Source organism: Pagrus major, chromosome 14 (genome assembly GCF_040436345.1).
Source record: "Pagrus major chromosome 14, Pma_NU_1.0".
Classification (NCBI taxonomy): domain Eukaryota; kingdom Metazoa; phylum Chordata; class Actinopteri; order Spariformes; family Sparidae; genus Pagrus; species Pagrus major.
Window position 1 is genome coordinate 15,287,132 of NC_133228.1, and position 19,815 is coordinate 15,306,946.

At 42.3% G+C, this 19,815-nt stretch overlaps 1 protein-coding gene across 1 annotated transcript in view; it reads left to right on the top strand.

Annotated features, from left to right (window-relative positions):
- Nucleotides 1-5,976: 5,976 nt before the first annotated feature.
- Nucleotides 5,977-19,815, top strand: part of wnk1b (WNK lysine deficient protein kinase 1b) — a 97,108-nt gene continuing 83,269 nt past the window's right edge. Inside the window, exons 1-2 of the mRNA XM_073480717.1 lie at nucleotides 5,977-6,485; nucleotides 9,691-11,341. Coding sequence (XP_073336818.1) covers nucleotides 10,406-11,341 — 936 coding nt within the window. The 5' untranslated portion in view covers nucleotides 5,977-6,485; nucleotides 9,691-10,405. The remainder of the gene's footprint in view (nucleotides 6,486-9,690; nucleotides 11,342-19,815) is intronic.

Genomic DNA, 19,815 nt, shown 5'->3' on the forward strand with positions numbered 1-19,815 from the left:
ATGCAAATTAATAAACCGTTTTTTTTTAAAAACAAATCTGGGGTAATATTTCTTCACCATAAAGGTCAACTCTAAATCTGAGGAGAACACGCTTTCAGGATGGCACACTTTTATTGGCAAGGCATGACATTTTTTTGTCAGTGAGTCAATATAGCCAAAGGGAGAAAAAGCAACTATGCAAACTAGATGTCTTTTTTTTTAAAGGAGTTCTGAGTCATGTCACCGCTTTCATTTAAAACAGTGCTTTCTTTCTGATGGCAAGGCTGCTATTTTAAGTGGACAGTATCCTGTTTTACAAGTCAGAATGAGGTGATGATCCGGTTGTTAATATTAGCATAACTGCTAAACGTTGGCCGGTTTTAGTTGGTGTGACAATGGCTTACAGTGTAGATCTTCCATCTCTTAAAAGTTGCATGCCAGCCCGTTTCTCTAGAAATCGTCAAATCATCACAGAGTTCTGTGGGAAGAGAGAAAAACAAGTTGTTGAAGTTTAGATTAAAGTGTCTTTGATGGATAGAGAGATTAAACAAGGTGAGAGGAAATGACAAAAGGGGAAGAGGTTTACATGTCAAGTTTGGTTTTAAAAACTTAAAAGGAGTCTGGGGTTAGTGATGAAAGCCACAGTATGTTGTCACAATCCTGAGGCTAACAAGCTATTTAAAACCAGCCATGAAGACATTTCAGTAGGTCCTTAAGCTGTACACAACATTTGGATTTTAGGCATTTCTGACATCCATAGTGAACCTGCAGTGCAACGATTGCAGATCATAATTTGGCTTCAGTTTCTTCTAGATGCAAATACAGTCCAAGTCAATGACAGCTCATTCTTGAGTTATAAAGTGTGTCTCACACTGATGCTTTTCTGCTCTGTCCACAGAAATAGATGTTTATTGTGTAGGAAGTTCTGATAGTCATAAGCTTAAAGCCAATTGTTCAAGCATTGTAGGAAAAAGGCTTATTCGATTTCTTGCAGAGTTAGATGAGAAGATCAATACCACTCTCAAGTCCGTACATTAATTATAAGACTACAGCAAGTACAGTTAAATGAATGATTTTTTTCTACTCTGTCTTTCTATGTGTGTACTGACCTGTACTTGTTCCCGGCTTGACCTGGAGGCAGAATGCTCTCCAAGATACTATACTGACCCATTTTGGCCCCCAAGGTTTGAGGGATTCCAGACACAACACGCAGAAGTTACACCCGAGGGTGACTGCTCTCAAAAGAGCCGCAAAGCGTGAGGCCTCAGTGAGGTGACAAGAGGCCAGAGCTGCACCGTGACAAATCCACATGTCTCAGCTCGTGTGGGAGACACCCGGACCTCACCCTGATATACTGTGCATAAATGAGCTTATTTGCTGTGTTGCTGAGAGTTATGTGAGAAGATTGATACCAGTCTCATATTTGTTTGACAACTAGCACTTTAACACCTTCTGTCTTGTTTCTTGAATTCATACATAAACTGAAGTGTATCCCTTTCTCCAGTCTGTATGCTAAGCAAGCTAACTGGTTTGCTGGCTATAGCATTATAATCACCTAACAAGTTATGATTTTGGGTATAAATGCATGTCCCCAAAACTTATTTCTGCACAATAAAGCGGAGTGATAGTCCGGGTGTCTCAAACCAGTTAGCATAGCTTAGCATAAAGACTGGAAAAAGCTGGATTTGTCCAAAGATAAAAAAAAATCTGTAAACACTTTGGTTTTTGCACAGTCTTAATTAGTGAGCTTTAGAGGTGTTGCTAGTTGTTTTTTGGACAGAACCAGGCGAGATGTTTCCACCTGTTTCCAGTCTTTGTGCTAAGCTATGCTAACTGCTTTGATGGTACGTGATTGGTATTATCTTCTTACACAACTCTCAGCAAGACAGCCAATAGCCAATTATTTCTGATACTATATTAGAGCGAGGTCCGGGGTGCCTCCCACACGAGCAGAGACGTATGTGGATTTAGCACGGTGCAGCTCCGCTCCGGCCTCTTGTCACCTCACTGAGGCCTCATGCTTTGCAGCTCCTTTGAGAGCAGTCGCCCTCGGGTGTAACTTCTGCATGTTACGTCTAGTTTCCCTTGAACTTAGGCGGGGGAAAATGGGTCGTCTAGCATCTGGGAGAGCATCCCTGCCTTCAGGTCAACCCAGGTACGGGTACGGGTCAGGACAGACACAGAGAGAGAGGAAGGGGGAGCGTAAAATAAATCATTCATTCTGACTGAGTAATTTTCAGTCTGGGCAGTTTTACAGCCGAATGAAGGAAGAGGTGAAGGCGTGTCGAGATGGTGTCGTACTGACAGCTCAAAAGATCTACATGCCAACCTAGTAACATCACAACCACAGGCAAGCTGCACTCCAGGAATTTGGTGCAGACAATAATTTGTCCCACTTTTGACCAGTAAATATCAATGTAAAACAATCCAATGCTTCACTACTAGAGAGAGAGAACACCAGACTCTCACACACAGTTTGAACATAAAGTACAAACCATATAATAGCTGCTGGTAGTTAAAAATAGACTATCTACGTACATCGTCTTTGTGTGCCTTTCTGAAAGTGTGCTCAGCCCTGACTTGCTGTCATGTTAGCATATAGTTTCACCGCCTTAAGCAAAGTGCAGGATAAACATGTGCAGCATGTGTGCACGAAGGAGCACAAACACACACCGTACTCCTTTTCAGGTCAGGAATCCGGACCCAAATTGAATGATTTGCTCTGTTCTGAAGCCCCACAGGCTAATACCAACCTCCTGGTGGTCATGTGAAGATCCAAAAAAAACAAGCCGTGACTCCGTTAGCATCCCTGGCTAAACGCTGACAGTCAGAGGTATGGAAACATCCAAAGCAGCTCCTTATCTTTAAGGAGTGTTTGCTGATTGCGTAGCAGCATTACTGAGCAAATTACTTGCTATCAAGAGTGGAGGCTTAGATAACAGCTATATTTGATAAGATATGGCAATAATTGTATACATTAGTCACAGCCAATAGGCTAGTGGGGATTTTTATGGTGTTTTCACAATGGTTGCTTTTGTGAAAGAGCACTTGGAGGAATTTGCAAGTGTAATATTGTTAAAGATTAAAGTTTCGTTTAAGGTGAAGTTATTCGTTAAATGATTCCTTCAATTAGTCATCAGAACGTGTTGACAGAACAGGTAATTCTTGCAAACAGCTATGTATTGTATTTATGTCATCATGAATCAACATGAACCCTGCCTTAATCAAAAGGTGCAATATGTAAGAATTGGCCACCTGTCGAAGAGTAACCGCTAACTGTTGCTGGCGTTAGCTAGCTAGCTCAGTTAGCCGTGCATCTAGTGGTCAGGACTGGGAGCACAGAGCAGCAGAGGAGTGTTGTTGGAGGACCAGAACGAGTCGGGACTTTTTAGATCCTGTGGATAAATTATGACAATTTTGGATCGTTTTCAACTACATACTGCGCCTTTAAACACAAAAAGGCTATTGTGTGAGCTTAAGTGGGTCAGCTGCTGATGTGAAAGTCATTATTTTGACCAAGAAAGATAATTACAAGCCGGCATGTTGGGAAAGAAATCTCAGGTACTGTGCCAGAATAATTTTATTTCAAATGAATTTGGGAGTGACTTTAATTTTGCCAAACTAAATACCAATTAACTTTAAAAATGAAGCAGTGATGAATGCCTGATAGGACATTTGATGAATATGTGGCAGCAAGAAGGAGATAACTATTTATCCAAAGCGACATCAGTGAGAAAATGTTACTGGAATGCTCTAATTGGGGGGATCCCACGTTATTGTGTGCTCATCTCAAGGGCCCTGGTGTTAAATGGTTTGAACCCCTGCTGTCAAATACAAACAGGAAGTGGAGAATAATGAACAATAGTTTCTGTGTGATCAGCAGAGTTTGGGATCTGCAAGGAGCAGGAACTCTTCCTTCTTTTCCATGACTGATGAACAGGTAAAAACCATTATCCTGTTTTGATTATTCTTGCCTGAGGCGCTGCAGCTCAATATCAGGGTGTGTAGATCTGATAGACGGGAAAAATGCGAGATCCTTAACTGTGGTTACAATCTGGCGTGCAGTCATTGACAGGAACCACCTTTCACCTTTAGAAACCAAGCCATAACAATGACAAAAGTCAACAAAAATCAACCCATTACAGCCTCAGTATAGGCTACATTTTTGGTTATTTCTTCCCTTTTGAACAACTGTAGTAAATCTGTAATAAATCAGAGTAATCCACTATCAAGGTATGACTCCAAATAACTTTTTACAACTGTTTTTTTTCTGTCAAGTAGGTTTTAAAGGTTGATTAAGATATACTAAATCCTAAATGGATTCTTTATGAGGAGTCAAGAGCTGGTATGACACTAAAAGTGATGATGAGGGCGTCAGAGAGTGAGCGAGTCAAGGCCACACACACACACACACACACTCAGAGAGACTCTCTGTACACACACGAGGCCAACGAGCATCAATCACAAAGGCTGACTATGGATGCGTCAAACATGACTAAAATAAAAGCATGACAGACGACCCAGCACGCTGCAGCTGCTCACTTGCTCGGCGAACTGGAGTTTGCCTCTGGGCTGCCAGCGACAAGGCCACCAGAATAAACAATAGTACTTCCGGTTTGACCCGCCAACATAAAACTCTTTTTCCAGGAGCTTATTTTTTATTCTAAGAAGCCTCCACTTGACAATATGCTGATTTATTATAATATGTTAAGTAGTTAAGAGAATAATATTTACTGAGTTTGACTTTGTGTTATAGTGCAGTAAGTTGGCTACAAGTAGATTAACGTATTTTAATTATATCTGACATATACAATCACACAATATAGACCAGCTTAAAAAGTTTAGGAAAGCCACATGTCAAAATTATGGTCTGTGTGTTACGATGAGGTTAATTCTAGGACCCAAATGCAGGGAACGGACACAGGAAGTCAGTGAGTAATGGATTTATTTGTCCAACCTATGATCGTCGGAGGTTAATGGGGAGGAGAAGACCAGGCTTGCAGGCAGGCATGGAGGAGCACAGGAGAGCAGGCAAGCTGGAAGTGGAGCAGAACGGCGCTGGAGATTTCTGCAGCCAAAGAACAAGGGCATTAACGCAAAGGCAAAAAATACAGAAAACACGAAATAGCAGCACTCTGAAGTCACCGTATGGGATGTAATAATCTAGTACCGAAGTGGTAGAGAGACCAGGTAGATAAAGCCATCTGAGGGTGATGAGATGATCTGACACAGGTGTGCCACTCTGCTGCTGCTGCTGCCACGCCCACAGACACACACACAGGAGAAGGAGCAGGTGAGGGAGAAAAGCAGGTAGGGAGAACAGAACACAGAAAAGCAACCATACTGCCACAGTAGCACCGTGACACTGTGATTGTAAGAAAAAGCAGATTGAAAAGGCAGATTCTCTCTTCAAACACATTGACAAATAATAGAAACCACAAATCCCTTTAAACACATAAAATGCCTAAAATGATAAACATTTTTTTAATTCATTATTTTATTTATTTATTTATTTATTTAACATATGTCAATGAAAGTTTGTGACTTTACAACTCTTGTAGCAAACCAGAGAAAAGGTGAGAGATGTTTCCTGTCCATCCGGATTTGACACAGCTGGATCACAGCTGGATCTGTCAGATCAAACAGATGCACACTCTTCAAAATAACATCACAGGACAAATAGCAGGTATGGAGCAAGTAAATAGCGTGCCAGCTGCTCAGTTAACCTAAACGAAATGTGATTACATATCCAACGATAACTCTGTTCACTTGATAGAACACACTTAGTTGAGTTTACGTGACTTACATTTTGGTCTTTCAACAAAACCAGACGTCGTGGCTGTCGGTTTTATTTTGAAAGACAGCCTCGCTTCCTGTATCATCCGGGTTAGCGGTCGCCGCTTTGACGCCGCACGTCTGTGTGAAAGCGCTGCCGTCGCCTTGTCGAGTCATCGCCAGTCAGAGAAGAGCAGAGAGCAGACGGAGCCGCCGTCCGATGGCTTGAAAACGGGGAGCATAACTGTGGTTCACAGCGGATTTATTGCGCCACACAAGCCGACGGGAGCGACGCGGCGGCGACGGGAGCGGACTGGACGCTGACGCGGATGAGGACACAGCATCTTTGAAGGGAGACCGTTGCCGTTTTTTTGGTCGCGGTTGCAGACCCGGACAGAAAGAAGTACCAGGAGCCGCGGCGCGACACCAGCGAGCGAACTTGGCTTCTCTGCCCCTGTGGGAGGTGTCAGTCTGTCGGCTGTGGGGTCGCTGCACGTACCGCTCGCCGTCTTTAGAGGAATAAGCTCGTAGCTAAGTTATGTTTTTGTGAGAAGCGTCTTTATTTTTTTTTCTCCTTCTAACGGCAACCAACTGTGGCTTTAATGTGACGCACCACACTGACATTAGTGCTGTGTGTCGGACCCCCTCTGCAGAGGAGTTAAAGGCTTTTAAATCAAGTTTCCCCCCTTCATATTTCTACGGTACCACCGCAGCCCACACCGATGTGAGAGGTAACGGCGCATGTTTTTGTTCTATCACCATGCTTTATCGGAATCGTGACTGGTCGTCGCTTGTGTCTGTTTTGCTCTTCGCCTGTGGGCAAAGTTAGCTGCATTGCCTCGTTTGTGCGAGTTCCTCAACAGGCAGCAGTGAACCCCCTCGCTGCTAACGCACAAAGCTGACCGCTCAGGACATTTAGCATCGACCCCGCTCTCTTTACAGCTCAGTTAGCAGCTTCCACACGGTTATCACCCATGTGAGATTAATACTGTTCGCACAAGTTGAATATACAGTCAGTCTGGATCCCATTAACACGGCAGAGCTAACGAGTGTCATGCTTTTAATTGCTCCTGTGCTCAATTTTATCTTTGTTTCATTGGGTTTTTAATGAGCCGAACTCAACGAATGGGATTCATTTAACTCTTGGCATGGAGCGGTGATGTGTTGGTGTTACTGATAACACATCCTCCATGTTTTAATTATAATGTTGATAGTTTTCTTATGCAATTCCACAGTGTTTGTATTTTAATAATGGCCATCTGCTTCTATTGGGAAGAATAAGTTTGACCATGCAACTTTAGCCATGCTTGAATGCTTAACAGAGAAAATGACACCTGTCAAAATGTAATATCAGTAAAAAAAAAAAAAAAAAAAAGTTTTGTTAATCTGCATATAATATATATAAGCTTATATTTGAGCATTTGTGTGATATAGTGGAAGTTAGCCAGACTATAAAAGGACAACTCTGATTGGTCAAAGCAGCACACCTGTGATGATCATGTATAAATACTTACCTGTCTAAATCAGCTGTCATTTATGCTTATTTAAATACTAATATAAGTGTACCTGAAAATGACCAGATGCTTGTATATTAATATAATTGGATGTTTAAATCTGATTTACAATTTCCGTCCTGTTTTCTGGCCACTGTGTAGTTTTTTGGAGAAGAAATTAAAACTCAGAATTTCAATATTTACAATATTAATGAGGTAATAATTCAAACTCAGAAATCTGAATTTTTTCCTTAACTGAATAAACAAGCTGTTCTCAGAGGAAAATGAGGTTTGAAGTTTGAAGCTAGAAAGGTGGCAGGGTCCGCCAAATATAAACAAAGTAGAACAGTATAAAATTGTGTTGTCCTTTTTAAGGTCAGTTTATTCAGTCATGAAAAGAAAGAGAGTTTGTTTAAACTGTTTGTTTAGGCATAAAAAATAAGTCAATGAAGATCTTCCTCTTCTTATTGACATTTCTTGCCAAAAACTACAAAGTGCACCTTTGACAACACCCCCTACGTGTTGAAACATCTTCTCATGGCTCAGTTCTTAAATAAGCTGCATGTCATGCTTACAACGACAAAAAGAAAGCTGTTTTTACAGAAAGCTTTAAATAATTTCACCTCATCATCCCCATGGGTTCATTCAAGTTTAGTGTTAAACGCAGTTTTATAATATATCCGAATCCACGCACTGACGTCAGACAGCTCTGGCACTTGGAGAGTCCAGCTGTCCGCTGAGATTGTTAGATGGAGAGATTGTTTTGTGATTTAGATGAAACACACCCAGCGCTACACTTCAGTGAGAACAGCTGTCTCATACTGAAGTCATCAGTCTAGCCTCTACAATCGGTATCACCGTACTGACTAATGTTATTACCTAATTGATCATGTAGGGCGAATCACTACCTGCTACACCTGCAGTGGAACCTGAGACATCTGGTCGAGTCCTTCTGTGAACCTCTAGGGCATCCAGATGCCGTTAAATGCAAAATAGTTCCAATGCTCTCATAATCTGAGGGATTATTTCAGGCGACATTTAAATCCTGTTCTCGACATAACTGTAAACAAACAATGAAACTGCGTGTAAAGCTGCACAGGACTGATTTTTACGGGAGAAACAAGCTTTCTATCTGGTGGCCTTAAGGCACATACCTGCTGTGACCTCTTCAGTGCTAATCCTGCACTCACTTCACTCAAGGGGACAATATACAGTAGCCTGTAGGGGCCAAATGAGTCTTTAGTGTTGTGAATGGTTGCTACGAGGAAACAGTCAGGACAAATTTATCTCAGCGACATTTAAAAGTATCCTCTGAACAATAACATTTCATGTTCTATGTCTTGCAGAGAATTTGACTGATTAAACATGAGATCCTTTTGGTGTTCTTGCAGAATTTGTATCTGGGTTGATAATTGTGATAACTGATCATATGTTTAAAGTCGCCCAGTGCAGTTTAAATCTTCATTCATAGTGGAGAGATCTAATTGAAGAGACTCTAAAAATGACTAAAGGAAATTGCGATAATCATTCTGCACGCCTCTTTCTGCTTCAGTGTCGATAAGACTTATAAAAACTTGTTGAAACATGAACTACAGTAATGTGAATAATTTCTAATCAAAGCAGCTGCTGTGCCTCTGTGCCAGTTCCACAGAGTAGAAATTATCTGTTGGATGTTATGCGAGGTTTTCTGTAATGCAATATGGAGCGTATTATACTTCTACACTGTCCGTCCTCAGATATGGATTTAGAGTCTGCGCCCTCTCCCCTCTCAAGCTAAGCTGCTGAATTGCCACAGAGTAGCCCAACCTCGAGGTCAGCCGGGCTGTAGTGACTTTGGGCTAAATTTGGAACGTGGAGCAATTAGGCGCACACTCCGCTGCATCACTCCACTGCATTAACTACACGGGGGCAATTGCGGGGCAAAGATTTCGGGGTTGGATGCAGATCTCTTTCTTGTTAACAAGATTAAAGATCGTGCAGACGCTCGACCAAAGTCAAATCTTCTCTGATAAATCCCAAACCGTGAGGAGGAGTGAATCCTCTAACAGCCAAATCGGAGTAATGAATTCTCTCCTAGTTTCACTGTTTTACCAACCACATTTTTGAGGAAAAGAACATCCAACTGAGGGTTAGATCTCCGTGGAGCTGACAGATTGAAAGATTTGTTAACCACAACCGAAATTGTGGCAGCATTTGGCTGGTGTTCATCTGTCACTCGCAGGACTCATCACTGGCCAAATGGTGGTAAAATCTTAGAGTATCTGGCAGCTTGTATGTTCTACTAGCTACTTTGGCAGGGAACCAAGTATCATTTGGGGGTCCCTTGATGTTGGTAGGGTCAGTTAAGTATTCAAGTAAAAGCAGATGGTGAATTTTGTCAGATGTATAAAGGAAATATAGTTTCATCTTACACCTCTCTTCCTTCTCTGTTTTTTATTTCCAGTGACAAGGGTCGAAGCAGATCAAGCCGGGCCAGGCTAGGCCAGGCTAGGCCTACCTAGCCCTCTGTCTGGCCCTACCAGAAAGGCCAAAACTCCGGGAAGTCCTATCTTCAACAGACCTCCAATCAAGCTGTAACAGATTGGATTCCAATCATATTTTCTCTTATCAGCCGTTGGGAGGCCAAACTGGTCTGTTTGATCTCCAGTTCTTCCATGTCTTGGTTGTCCTTCTCTGGATGTTGGCATCAGGATGGATTCGGGTGTTAATTTGACGACTGTCACCTCATTGCAGTGCTTGCACCCCCCCTCCTTGGACTGCCTTTCATCCCTTCCCTCCCCAGTCTTTAAGCGAAAGCCCCTTCCTCTTTCATGGGGCTTCCCTGAACCCTGTACAGAAGGGCCTTGTAGGAACTGTAGGTTGTCTTGTTGAAACAGTTGCAAAGAGGAAGTGGAGTTAATAAATATTTGCTAAAAAAAACTACAGAACACAATGAAAAATGCTGCATTCAGTTGATTGATTTAACCCGTCCCCTTTGTTTTTCCTGGAGTTTCATCAAAGGTTGGAGAGCTTTTCATTTGGAGCAGAAGCTTGCTAGCCGAGATTCGTGCTTGCATACACACACAGTTTACACATAGGTTGGTCTGATTACTCAGATGAAATAAGTCCTTATTTATACGTGAATAATTTCTCTTTTGTGATCCGAGCCTTGGGGAGGAATGTCTGAAAGCAGTAGCAACAGCAAAGCGGTGAAATTCATTGCCCCGGCCCCCCCTCCTCCCTCTGCCTCTCCCATTCCATCGCCCCAGACCCCCCACAAAAATGTGAACGGCTCTGCCAGTTCAGACACGCACGTGGTGGAGAAGCTCAGCGGACACCCTGAGGTCCAACGTCGGCGCCACACGATGGATAGAGACTCTAAAACAGCCGAGCACCGCTTCTTCCGCCGCAGTGTCATTTGTGACTCCAACGCCACAGCTTTGGACCTGCCCAGCAAAGCAGCTGTGATACTCACCTCACCTCCAGACTGTGAAGGGCCTCCCGTCTTCTTCCTTCCACAGCCCTCTGGTCCTGGACCTGGGGTACGAGATGCTGAGGTCCCAAGAGGTCCCCTAACGTCAACTCTTCAGCCTGGTCTTGGGCTTGGTGATGCAGTTGTGAAAGAGCAAAATGCCGAGGAAGAGTTAGTTGTGGGCAGTGTCACAGTTGCTGTTCCCACCAGTAGCGGTGTTGAACATAGCACAGATGGGGCAGTAAAAGCACCCAGCCCGACAGTATTGGATGTTACCGTCAAAGCGGAAGGCAAGCAGCCTGAAGTCACATTGCGTCCCAGAGGGTCAGAAATTACACAACAATTGGCGAAAGATGGAAAAGCGATTGAACGTGTGGACGAGGGTAGCGCTAGTAGTCCGACCGAAGAGAAGGAGAGGGAGACGGAAGAGGAGAGGGGTCTAGCAAAAGCACGAGCCGAGCAAAGGGAGGCCGAGAAACGAGTGCAAGAGGATATAGAGGAGGCGGAGACAAAAGCTGTGGGGACTTCACCAGATGGACGCTTTCTCAAATTTGACATCGAGATTGGAAGAGGGTCCTTTAAAACTGTATACAAGGGACTGGATACAGAGACTACAGTGGAAGTGGCATGGTGTGAACTCCAGGTGAGTCCTGACTCATAAAACTGTCACCTCTGCAGTGCTTTGCTCTGTCTCTTCCCGTTTATCTGCCTAAGTCTTTAATTAAATGTCATTTTGTGGTTGTCGCTGAGCTGTCTAAATTCCATCCAGGTCCTGATTTACTCTTTCTTTTCTTGTATGGCCTTGTTTTTGTTTTTCACCTTCAGATCTCAAGTTTGCTGATATGTGAGCACTTCCTGTTCACCCAGATGCTTTCCTTTATAAGTGTTCACAACATAAGATCACTATCTGATTTAAGATTAAGATACTGGTGCAGATTACATCCTGGTTAAATGCATTTCAGATAAAGCATGACGAGATGTTTGTGTGTTATTTTAAAGCAGCAACAATGAGGAAGTTTATGCTCAGGAGCTTGCCTTTTGGAGATTTGGTTTGCACATTTGCTCTTGGGTCATGTGTCTTCTTGAGTATTGCTTTTTCTCATGAATGATGGATTCCATCTCTACGTCAGTCATTAAAAAAATAGGTTTGTTGCTAGATGAGCTGCATCTCAGTCGAGGCCACCGCTCAAAAATATATACTTGACTGGTTTTTACCTTGCTTGACCTGTACCTGTAGAAGGTAGCAGATTTTTTTTGTCAAAATCTTCTCTTTGGGTGCTCAGATTTTGCATGACTGACAGCAAAATCTGAAAAACTCAGGAGGTATGGTGCAACTCCTGTCTGTCTCTGTAGCTCAGCCACCTCTTTTCCTATGACTCATGCTTTTGCTGCATCCTGATACACTCTGGTATAAACGGTTGTCTTTTTAATGTGTGTGAACGGATGCTGTGGTGCTGCCACAAGTTGCACAAGTGAATGTTGATTGAGGATGCCTATCAATCAAGGCCTAAATATACCTTTAAACATGTCAATTTGATATCCTGATCTCATAAACTTGCTTGCTTGATGTCTGTAGAAAGTAGGATGAATTTCAGGACATTATCTTAAAGGTTAGACAACATACCTCATGATCTGGGACTTCCTCGTCGAAATCCCCAGACTGTCTGGGAAATTCAGGGTACCGAAAGTGAACTAGTAACACTTTTACATCTTTCACCTACTTTTCCTGGTTATGATGCCCTTGAGCAGGACAGAGTACTTTCCTCGCTACTCTTGTATAGTTTCTCTGTGGTATAACAGGACTGGATGCACTGGGCAGCTCCCAATCTGCTTCTATTCCCAGTGTGCAGATAACAAAAAGGTTAACAAAAAAGAGCTATGTCTTTCTTGTACAGTGTGTGAAACATGAGACAGGATGGCACACAGTTCACCACAGGATGCTGTTGCTACATTATGGTGCACTGATGCAACTTCTGCAGCGAGTGTGTGTGTGTGTGTGTGTCAGATAGAGAGAGAGACAGAGTATGAAGAGAAGAGTTGGAGTAGATTTGTGTGTTGGCGGGAGAATTGTGGTTGACAGAAATTGAAAAAGCAAACGTCTTTTCAGCTTTGTCTTGTTTTTCAGTGGAATAACCGTCTGAGCTGGTCATATGACATCAGGGCACTGACTTAGCTGAGGAAGAAAACAGTGACACGGACTCACGTGGAACTGCTTGCCCTGATGAAGCAAGATTAAGAAGAAGAAATAAGAAATTTGACTATTTATCCGTTGTTGTGCAGAACAACTTTATTAGCAACACACTGGGAGTAATTTGTATTATGTCAGAAATCTAACAAGAAAAAAAGACATGGGCTCCCTCTTTCCAGCATGCTGGCTTGGCTCTCTTCCATGACTGATGAATAAGAAGTCAAATGAGGCGAGACTGTTCAGTTCCATGTTTTCTCTGCTGTTTTTGCTGTCCTCTCCATCACAAGATGCTCCTTGAGTCTCCCTGAATCCCAGGAGCTAAAATCAGCTTCGGCTGATGCCCTGCGTCTAGGAAACGCTGGCTTGTTTATCAGAAAACAAATGTCTATAGCCTCTGTTGAGCTCCATCCCTCTGTCACACATGCCTCTTTCTTTCTCTCTCTCTTTCTGTCTCTCTTTTGTGAGACAAAAAAAGAGGAAACCTTGTGATTCTTGGCAGTGTTGTGGGGCAAAAAGGTCTTAATCCAGTCAGAATCAGGACCCAGATTAATTTCTAAGGCTATCATTTGGTTAAATAATCAAAATAAACGGTTTCTATCATACAAGTATGTTATCTAACATTACCTGGATTACTGCAATGATTAAACATTAAACATCATATACTGCATGTGTTATATAAGGGTACTGAAGGCCTGTGGTGACTCGGCTATATGCATGCAGAGACAAGTACTTTTCTTCAGAGCCTGGCTATAATCCTGTGTCAAAGATGACTGAGCAACTGCTGACATGTGGCAGAATGGTGGGAGTAAAGTTACACACACATACGCATAGACACACACACGTATGCACACAGACACACAACCAATCGCATTCACGCACTGGGTGGGCATTGGGAACTGGAGATCTGTGGGAGTCAGGATCATCTGGAACCTGTCGGATTTCTGTATGTGTTTTTACGAATGTGCGTGTGCTTCCATCCCTTTGACTAATATGCATATTTATCTGACGTTGTTTAAATTCTGGGGTCATGTGCGTGTGTGTTAGTCGATAGATTCATACAGGGTTGTGTCTTTACATTCTTCAGCATCTGATCCAAAGCAGGTTAACGTCCATTTCCAGGAGAATCTATAGATGGATGGAAATGCAGGAAGAGGAGGAGGAGAGAGATGAAACAGATAGTTTGCTTAAGCCTTAGTGAAGAAATAGATTTATGAAGAGATAGAGGGAGTGGCGAGAAAGAGGAGGAAGGTCACCCAGTAGCTTATCTTGAGGTGCCTTGTTAGACTGAAAGGCAGATGATGGATGGGGAAGAAGAGGCTGACGCAGTTCTTCTGGAATGAGAGAAAATGGAGAAGGAGAAATGTTTGGGGTCGCTGGTTTTAATCTTGAGCTACTGAACGAGAGATAGCTTTAAATGACAGCACTTTGGACCACAGCGTTAATCATTTATGTTCACTATTTTATATTACTGGAAAGACCTCAATCAGGCAAGAAAATAGAAGGTCTTAGAGGAAGATAAATAAATAGATAAAGTTGATAAAGCATTAGAGCTAAAATGATGAGTCACTTTAAAAGAAAATTAGCAACTTTTTTGATTTGCTTCAGTCATTTTTTAAGCAAAAATGTCAAACAATTCCTGGTTTTAGCCCCTTAAATGTCAGGATTTGCAGGTTCTCTTTGTCATTTATGATAGTAAATGAGTCTTTTGATTTTGAACTGTTTTTGACATTTTATAGATTAAATGATTAATCAATTAGTCATGAAAATAATCAGCTAGTTAATTTATGAAAGAAAAACGTCAAATGTTGCTTGTCCCTGCTTCTCAAATGCAAAAATGTGCCACTTATTTTGTGTTATGTCACTAAAAATTCCTGAAATGAGTGGCCCTTTAGGAATACAGTGGGATGTTTGGGTGAAGCACACAGTTAAGACATCTACCACTAAGTGACAACAGATTTGCACATATGCTCCATGAATCAAAGTTAAGAGAGTGAATCCACGACAAGGCAGTCAGAGGAGGTAAAAGTAAGAAAGTATGGAGGGAAAGCAGAGAAATGAAGTCCTATAAAAGAGCAGGGATGGAGGGAGGAGGGGTTAAGGTCAAAGTTCGGCCCTGTTGTGTCCGAAGCAATCACTAGGAGCCTGTCCAGCGTTCAGCTTCCTTCACTGGGGGGGTTGCGTGTGACAGAGACGTAAAGATCAAATGGGGATTTGATGAATAAAGTGCAAAAACAGTAAAATTCGACTTTAGAGAACTCTTGGAGGACCGGTGGTTGGAGGAGATTAGGAGGAAGAGGATGAAGGCAGCAGGAAAGATCAGGAGCATGAGTGTGAGGAAGAGGGAGTGGAGGGAGTTCAGGGGGAGAATAGAGAAATGGGAAACACTGGGAGGAGGGAGGAAGGAAAAAGTGGGAGAGAAAAGACAAATGAACTGAGAAGGGGAGCAGAAGGAGGAGGGAGAGGAGCACAGAAACTGAGGGCGAAAAGAAGAGGGGACCCTGTGTGTGTGTGTGTGTGTGTGTGTGTGTGTGTGTGTGTGTGTGTGTGTGTGACCTTAGGCTCCTAGCTCCACTGGCACTCAAAGACCTTGAAATTTCTCTCTCAACAGTAACACAAGGCGGATTAGCCCCCTCCCCACAGACACACACACATAGACATATTCATGGACACACATGCTTTTTGGGTTTCAAGGCTCTCTATTATTCTTTATTTGGGTCCCCATTAGCTGTCACTAAGGTAGCAGCTATATACTTCCTTGGGTCCACACCACACACAACAAAACATAAAACAAGACATATAACAAATGTAGAAAGTCTTAATAAGAATATAAAAACTTGCCTTAAAGGGTGATCAAAGTTGGTAAAGAAACTCATCAGATTGCATGTCCACCTATGACTGTGAGCTGTGAAAGACATGCATTCTCTCTGTACTCTGCCTCACACGTAGCGAACAGGGCAATTTGAGCCTTGCAGCTTTATTCTGAACTACTTGAAGCTTCGACAGATCTTTATTGGCTGCACCTGACCAAACTGCTGAGCAGTAATCAAGGTGAGATAAAACTAGGGCCTATGTCACTAGCACTCCAGCGGCAGGGGTAAGAATAGAGGAACATGATATTACTTGACTCTTTTTTTTCACGATGATAGCGAGCCATCACGTGTGAGACCAAGAAAATTTGCCCCTTTTAACCTTTTCAATATGCAAGGTTTTGAGTAACATGCACAGCTGACTATCATATTTGGTGGTATGTCTGGTATTTAACATAATACTTTTGGTTTTGCTACTCTCAAAATGAATCTATTCTCCCCCTATCCAGTTAAGTAATAGTTGCATTTCAGATGGAAGAGCAGTTCTTAATTTATTCGTATAGTTGATGTAAAATCTATAGTTTTATCATCTGCAAATAGTGTAGCATTGCACTTAAAACATAAATATTAAAATGAGTAGTGGCCCGAGGCACCTGCTCTGAGGTACACCGCACTGTAAGCATTTCAGGGAGGAAATGCTATCATTAACAAAACAGACTGCAACCTTTTGGATAAATAGCTGGTAAACGAGTTGGTTGCTGTTGGCCTAAGCCCTTGTGCATTTAGTTTCATTAATAATAATTAATTAGTAATACTGTTCCAACCATCATTTTCCTATAAAAATAACAGTTAATAACAATTAACGGTTAACTGCAGCTGACATAAAAGTACTATAGTTCATTCCTAATTCATATGACCATAGTCTCCTTACATAGACAAAATGAATAACACCTAACAAGGCTAATAAATATAGCTCACAGTTTCCAATTTTAGCATTGCGGCAATTTGTTTATAGCGTTGACCCATTTCAACCTGGTACTGGCCTGAAATCTGCCCATGTGCTGGTAAAAGGCCAGAGGGAGGCAGAGAGGCACAAAATGAGGGAGAGCAGGAGGAAGGAAGATATTGAGATGTTTGTGAAGACTGTTGATCAGATATTTAAAGAGTGTTACTCCCCAAAGGCAGTTTCACTGAACAATAGGCTCTCTGTTGCACAAACAAGAGTCTGTATTCATTTTTATTAGATGTTGGAAAAAAAGCTTTTTCAAAAGCAGTATTTGACAAATTATAAGTATAAACCTCTGATATGGTACCCTGTTTCTAAGGTCAAATGAAACTGTTGGAATTGGTGAAATACTACAGGTTAATATGTTGATTTGAAGATGATATATTATGTATAAAAGAGGGTAAAAGCTGCGTCCTGTATTTTGCTAAAAGATAAATATCCACAGTCACTGAGGTGAAACGGTTAGACTTTCCAGAGGTTCAGATTTCCCTGACAAAACGACGAACTGCAGCTGTGTCAAGCCTTAGGCAAAGGCTGGCTCTCATTGCTGATTGATTCTGAAGTTGCTATAAAATAGGTTTAGCCACCCCCCCCCACCCACCCCCCCCCCCCACCCCCACCCCAAAAAAAAAAACCAACAAAAAAAACAAAACACACACACACACACACACAGAAAAAAGGAATGGAAACTGTCTGCAATTTTAACATTTTCTCGTAAATGTTTTAAATGCTGGCTACAAATATTTTACTCAGTTCCTTTTCCTTATTAGCAATTAAGCTAATGCCTATGTGCATATAAATGTGAGCCTGTGTATGAGTTCATGTGTGTATGCAGCGGAGGTGTGGCCGTGTGTGCACATACTGCAGCTAGCTTGGGGATTGTTAACTTATTCATTTGGCTGAGCCTAGCTGCAGATGAGCTCAACTGTTGAATAATAACAAAATCTTAAAGTGGAAATGTTTTTTCTGTGTTTTTAATGTGATAGACAGACAGATGGTTTGCTGGACTGAGTAGTTTAAGAGTTTATTGCTGGCCTGGAATTAGTACCTTTTCTGTTGTAGTCAGGATGGAAAGTTACCATTAGACACTGTACGGTTTTGCTTGTAAGTCTATGCAGAACTATCAATCACTGTGATAGCATCACTCATAAAACTGTCGTTCTTCCAGCTGTAAAACAAATGTTGCACCTCAGCCTCTGCTAGGGAATCCCGAAGTCATGATGGACAAACAAGTTTGTTTCCAGCCACGCAACCTGCAGGGATCAAAGGTGTCCAAGAGAAAAATTAGGAGTGTCAGAAACCTCTCACAGCTGAGCGTTTTATGAACACAGCACATACTCATGCTTAAACACACACAGCACAATGTGTAGTTCAGATATGCACAGGTTGGATTTATGAGCGATAGAACGATAGGAAAATGCCATGGGCTGTAATCGCCCTGTGTTCGGCTCTGATGTCTGATAATCCGAAGATGACAGAGGATAAGGAGAGGGCATGGAGGGAGTCACTTTTCCATTCATTTAATGGCTCCTTCCCTTACTGTACCGCTCAGTCTTCCGTCTTTGTCCCGCCTCAGTTGTTAGTCTCTCTCCCTCTGTCTCTCTGTCATGTGTCAGTAACCAGCTGCGAGCAACAAAGGAAGAGAGACAGAGAAGCTGACACTTCCTCATATGCAAAAACATGCCCGTGCTTCCTTCCGTGTTATGTGTGTGTGTGTGTATGTGTGTGTTCACCGTTGAACGCTAAGGTCAGGCCACCCTGAATTTCACTAGTATTGATTTCAGCGGAGGGCAAAAGTGTCACATGACCTAAATGCGATTAACAAAATGATGTTGTAAAAACAGAATATAGTGAATGTGGACTAATTCAAATAAAGTTAATGTAGTGTAGACTGTCCGCCAACGGGAGTTAAACATTTTATCACACATGCATAAATCTCACTCGATGGCTTTGTGGCCCTGGATGTGTGTGTTGTCAAGACAGTTGAGTTATGCTTGTGACTGTGTGTGTGTTCAGGGAAAAAATGACTGACCTTTTCCCTCCCACTCTCTGATTATTTCGAAAGAAAAAACACAAGAAGCAAGTGCAAGTGTGTATTTGTGCAAGTCAGGAAGCTGAAGATGCTGAAGTGTTTTGGCACCTTCTTCTAAATAAACTGAGCTGAGAGAAAGGTGCTTTCGAGAGCTACTGAGGGTTACATCACACTGGATGTATCAGATTGTGTGTGTGTGTGTGTGTGTGTGTGTGTACTATAATTATAGTGCTGCTTAATTGAAAACAGGGTGTGTGTTGTTGACTCATGAAAAGGCAATGTGTGCTGATGTAGGGACTGTGTGTTAAGGGGTGAGTCGGGGACAGTGAATGCATCAGGCAGATGTTAGATGACTTGCACAGTGAGACATGATGACATAGCTAATGCTCTCTGTTTTTCTGTTCTCTCACGTGCTCTTTCTTTTTTATGGCTCTTTCCAATCAGATTCACTCCTCCCACCTCTTTTTTTTTATCTCCATCTACTCCTGCTCTCCTCATTATTTCCCTTCTCTCATCTGTTTCCTCTCTCCGTCTTAATCCCTTCTTCTTACATCAGTCCGCCCTCCCCTCCTCAGATTTCACACGTCGACTTTTTTGTGTCCGACTCATCCTTCACTGCTGCTTACTCATTCACTCCATCATTGATCTTTCTGTAATCTCAGCTTTGAAGATTTTTATCAAGGCGTGTCTGATCTAGCTGTTTACTACATTGCAGAGAGACAGCCTGGCAAAAATGTTGATTATATTGCATTGTATTCATCATTGTCCTTAAGGAATCCTTGAAACTGGATTGCAATTTGGATATACTGACTGCAACCCTGATTCAACCCTACCCACAAACACACACACACACACACACACACACACACACACACACACACACACACACACACACACACACACACACACACACACACACACACACACACAGTAGCCTGACTAAATGCAAAATCTGCGCCTGATTAGCTAAAAGAGGGTTATTGTTTTTTCCACGTTTTATATTTTTTGCCAGGAAACGGCGAAACAATACTGACATTGTGAAGACTAATCACTTCCTGGAAATTCCAAGCCACGATTGGCCGAC